At 40.6% G+C, this 5492-nt stretch overlaps 1 protein-coding gene across 1 annotated transcript in view; it reads right to left on the reverse strand.

Moving 5' to 3' along the window:
* Positions 1-5152: 5152 nt before the first annotated feature.
* Positions 5153-5492, reverse strand: part of LOC134198375 (deleted in malignant brain tumors 1 protein-like) — a 9009-nt gene continuing 8669 nt past the window's right edge. The window contains exon 8 of the mRNA XM_062667752.1: positions 5153-5492. This exon is cut by the window's right edge and continues 852 nt beyond it. Within this exon, the coding sequence (XP_062523736.1) occupies positions 5350-5492 (143 nt within the window). The 3' untranslated portion in view covers positions 5153-5349.

The raw sequence follows: 5492 nt of genomic DNA on the forward strand, positions 1-5492 counted from the left end.
TTAGTGCTCTTGCCACACAACCATGAACAGAGGTCGCAAAAGTATGACGTTTAGAAATAAGCATATCCTTGTCAGTATAACCTGATTCTTGACTAGCAGCAATAGCTTCAGTTAATAGCAAGTTCAGTCCTTTAGACTGACATTCTGGCCTCACTTATACATAATTTAATTGTCAATTATTATTTTCAAAGTGCCCAAATAAAGAAATTTGTTGAACTTAATACTAAAATATAATTTATTAATAAAAAAAAAATATATAGTCTAGTTAATGTTTATATTCCCACGCACATTGTAGCCTTTGCAAGAATGTCAACTGCATTATATTGTCAATTCCGGCTCATTGTATGCGTTTACCATTTATTGAGTATTTCGAAGAGCAAATTCAACGTCAACACTCGAGTACTTATTGAAAAGCTACAGAAACTCTGAAACTTGCTATCACTATACCAAGTTTGTCGAACACAACCGCACACATAGACACAAGACACACTCACGCAAATTATAACCACAACGTCTTCCGGTTCACATCTCAGTCTACAAGGTTATATACGCGGCGAACGCCCACTCGGCAATTCCACACATGTTGACGTTGCGTTGAATAAAGAAGTAGCCTCCGTCGCCCCAATCGTCGCCCCAATCGTCACCCCAAGAATTCCTCGCCACCCAATAGGGAGTCCCGTCCCGACCGACGCCGAAACCGGTTAGCACGACGCAAGGTTTGACGCTCCCGTAGTTGCCTCCGCAGTTAATCCACACGCTTCGAGTGTAGACCTGAAGATTGGCGGCGTTGATGCATGCAACAATCGGACCGTGTCGATAGAGAAAGACCGCCATGTCGTACTCATCCTGTGGCGTCGGACTCAGCCTCATCACGCGCGCCCAGTCTCTATATCTAGACCATATCTCTGTGGAGTTAAACTCACAGCTTTCAGTATTTCCGCTCGTGCCAGAAACGTAGAGATAAGTATAGTTGGGTTGTAGCCACTTAGGTAAAAGGACATTCCATGGCGTCGTCAGGCATGCCGTCGTAACAGCCTGACGACGTCTGATCGCATGATATAATTTGCTGCACCGATAGCTCGATCAACGGCCTATGTTTTTGTGTGGCTCGGGTTCTTTGTTCCTGCGCTGATTGGTGGAGAGTTGAGACATGAGATGGGATTTTGCGAACCCGTTTTGCGACAAGTCGGTGAACTTGTTGATGCCGAGGGGAGAGGGGTGATCGGCGCACCGTTTAGGTTTTCGATATTCTTAAGGTTAGAGTTGAAAGCGGTGGCTTTTTGATTGCGTGTCTTCCCTGATTGATACATCTTGTTGTATTTGTGCGTGATGTAGACAAAATGATGAGTGTCTTAATCATGACATGTTACACAAATGAAACGTCATCGTTTGTAGCTTTGCTAACATATTTGCCAGTGGCGTAGCTATCACTGTGCACTTGTGGTATGTGGCAACTCCCTTCCGATGCACACTCTCGCACATCACACAGACACACACACACACACACACACACACACACACACACACACACACACACACACACACACACACACACACACACACACACACATACACACACACACACACACACACACACACACACACACACACACACACGTACACACACACACACACACACACACACACACACACACACACACACACACACACACACACACACACGTACACACACACACACACACACACACACACACACACACACACACACACACACACACACACACACACACACACACACGGACACAGATATTCACACAAACACACACACAACGTTTAAAATTGATGCATTTTTCGAGACACGCCATTAACGTGGCCATTGCTCTTACGTTTTATACAATCCAGTATTTTCACCAGGTAAGACAAAACAGACAAATAAATGTAACAATATATATGCAAGTAATGAACTACAGGTCTCCAATTATGCGTCCATACATACATTTCCCGTGAGTATTGGTTCCTTGGTCTTGATTTTTAGGAGATTGCAACTGCCTGGATAATCTGTATTATCATTCAATTAGCAAAACATTACAAGATGTCTTTGATAATATCTAAATAGGCGTATACATCCGTTAAAAACATTAATCCGCATTTACAGCTATACGATCTATAAGAATTAATCATACAGAAATGTTTCTGTATTCCAGACTTTGGCAGATGACACAAGGCGCCATGGACAGCTAACAGCAGTAGCTATACATACTGCAAAAATTGTACCTTTCTATTTTCTGATTTCAAAGAGTCTGCTACAAAATTTGACAAGTCTATAGTAAAGTGCAAACAAATTTTCACACTTTCCTTTACTTGATCGATAAGCGTTCTACTATGTGTTCTAAATTTAGCACTTTATGGCCCACATGATCTGCTTTGTTTTATGTAGGCATGCCTAGACGTGCCGATAACTTATTCGGGGAATGTGTCACAAATTACTCGGTAGACATGCTCTTGCACTGCATTACCTCTTTCCTAAACTTCCGTCTTCCTTATCATCTGTTATTACACGTTCTTCTCGGAAACCAAGATCATTACCGGGCTATAGGGTAACTCAGTGGCGGCGGAAGCTCCTACAGATTGGGGCAAATTCCCAGAGTCACGTGACCATCAGCTTGTGTTTGAGAAGCTACGCTCCGTAAAGGGTTTCATAGCTTAAGAATTTTGGAACGTTTCCAATATCCATTATATAATTAATCTGATACCAAACACAATACATGATTCCGGTAAAACAATTACCAAACACTAGTACTAAGGCTCCCAAAGTACCTTATCCGCTCGTCGGCACAAGAAACAAAATCGGTCGCAACGTCTACGAAGTTCATGTCAGGCAGTAACTCTTGTGCACATCTAAGAGTGAACAGTTATATAGCCTCTTTTCCGTCATATTGGATTGTAGGTAGGTCAGTAGCCTCCTAAGAGTTGAGAAGGCTCTCTCTGAAGTTGCAGATGTTACGGGTATTGTAAGGTGAAGACGGAACAGCTTGTGAATTGCGGTTACCAAGTTCCGCGTCAGAATAACACGCCCTCGAAATGCCCGTATTCGCGTGGTGAGGGTTGCATGCCTGGCAGGACACACGGTCGACGGAGTCCATGATGTGTGCGCGTGGCCCAGCTGGTGATTGGATTGGCAAACATATTGCAGAAGTACATGGTTCCATTTAAGAAGATCCAATTATTGGGGGATCTCAGACCCCCCAATTCAAATATTGGGAGGTCTGTCGCTCCTCTAAACCCCTATCTCCGCCGCCACTGGGGTTGTCGTAGTTACCCACAAACTAGACAGATTGTTACATGGCAAAATAATCAATTACTCATAATCTGAGAGCTGATAGACAATACAGTGGTTTTCCCTAGTCTAGAGCATCTCTCAGACTAAGGGTGACTGATTTTTGTCAGGGTACAATCTGCTTATTTTGCTTACCAGCATGCTAGCTTTGCCGTTTCTATACACCTGCCCGCATGTCTTTCTACATAGCACAGGCATGAACTTGCATACAGATGTCGCCGCATTGATGCCGAGTGTTAGACAAAAATTCAGACCAGAACGAGACATCAGGTCACACTCATCTTCCATTACCAAAAAAATTTTCTTAATACAAAATTGCATTAAACAGTTTCTAATAGTTTGTAGTTCTACTTAATATGTATTTGTTTAATCTGTTGTTGTAGTTGTGACACTGTTACTTTAGTTTCAGATGTATTATCTTTGAGGTATATAAGTAAATGAATATTTGACAGACAGACAAACAAAAAGACCGACAAATAACCTGTGAGAAGCAGACTTGCCGCTGTAAACAGGCAGTTTCCATTTTCTTGGACACAGAGGAGCAAATGATCAAAAGGGTTAAGAAAGACAGGACTTTGCAACAATAGCTAAAATTTTAGGATTTGCAGCTATTGTCTTATTAAAGAATAGAAAATCGCTTAAAGATAGGCTGCTTGTTTACAATTTTCAATTTTCGGTACTTCTATGTTACAAGCAAATGCAAGCACAAGCATAATTGACAGGAAGTAGCATCAACTTGACACTACAAGTCAAGCCCAATTTAGCAGTAATTAATTAGGAAAGGACACACAAATATCTTAAGACATCTTAGATTCCTAAATGCTCTCAGTAGATCTGCAAAACTGTAGTGTTACCTATAATTTATTTATTTGTTCTATTTTGTGGGAAATTATGTATTGTAGCAACTAACACCTTTGATTCATATTGTCATGATCAGTTGTGTGCAGAATTTTTTATTTCTTTTCAGTGAGTGATTAATTACAAAACGTGTTTAGTTAATATTAAAATGCCCGTCAGTCAGCTACTTCGTATTTTCAGGCTACAGCTTAACAGCATAGATATGCTAGTATATAATACTTATATTATAAAATGTTTGCCGTCAATCCTGCCAATTTTTGCTGCCTTTGTGAATAGTGAGGTAGTAAATATAAACTATGACAAAATTTATTACCATCTACAATGGATAGCAACTGATGGAAAGGCTGTAGCAAACACCCGCTGGTGTGATTGTAGTGTGTGTGTGTGTGTGTGTGTGTGTGTGTGTGTGTGTGTGTGTGTGTGTGTGTGTGTGTGTGTGTGTGTCGTGGAAGTAAATTTCTTGTAACATCGTTCAACTGAACCTCTCCCGCGCGTATAACTAATTAAACTAAGTGTCACGTTACCATTCTTAGTAGAGTAGACACTGAGTATCTATCAACGGTATCACACATAGCAACTACAACTGTGACTGTTGTATGTTCACATGTGGAATATATACAGTAAGTTACTTTGAAAAATCATTGTTATGGATATCTCACATTTAGTGCTCTTGCCACTCAATGAACCGATGTCGCAAAGTATAAAGTCTTGAATTTAATATATCCTTGTTCAGTATAAACTGATTCTTGACTAGCAGCAATAGCTTCAGTTAATAGCAAGTTTAGTCCTTTAGACTGACACTTCTGGCCTCACTTATACATAATTTAATTGTCAAATATTAATTGCAAAGTTCCCAAATAAGGAAATTTTTTGAACTTAATACTAAAGTTAATTTTATTAATTAAAATAAATTATATAGTCTAGTTAATGTTTATATTCCCACGCACGTTGTAGCCTTTGCAAGAATGTCAACTGCATTATATTGTCAATTCCGTATCATTGTATACATTTACCATTTATTGAATTTTTTGAGGAGCGAATTCAACGTCAACATTCGAGCACTTATTGATTAGCTACAGACACTCTGAAACTTGCTATCACTATACCAAGTTTGTCGAACACAATCGCACACAGAGACACAAGACACACCCACGCAAATTATAACCACAACGTCCTCCGGTTCACATCTCAGTCTACAAGGTTATATACGCGGCGAACACCCACTCGGCAATCCCACACATGTTGACGTTGCGTTGAATAAAGAAGTAGCCTTCGTCACCCCAATCGTCACCCCAAGAATTCTTCGCCACCCAATAGGGAGTCCCGTCTCGACCAA

The sequence above is a fragment of the Corticium candelabrum genome, chromosome 2, assembly GCF_963422355.1.
Source record: "Corticium candelabrum chromosome 2, ooCorCand1.1, whole genome shotgun sequence".
Classification (NCBI taxonomy): Eukaryota; Metazoa; Porifera; class Homoscleromorpha; order Homosclerophorida; family Plakinidae; genus Corticium; species Corticium candelabrum.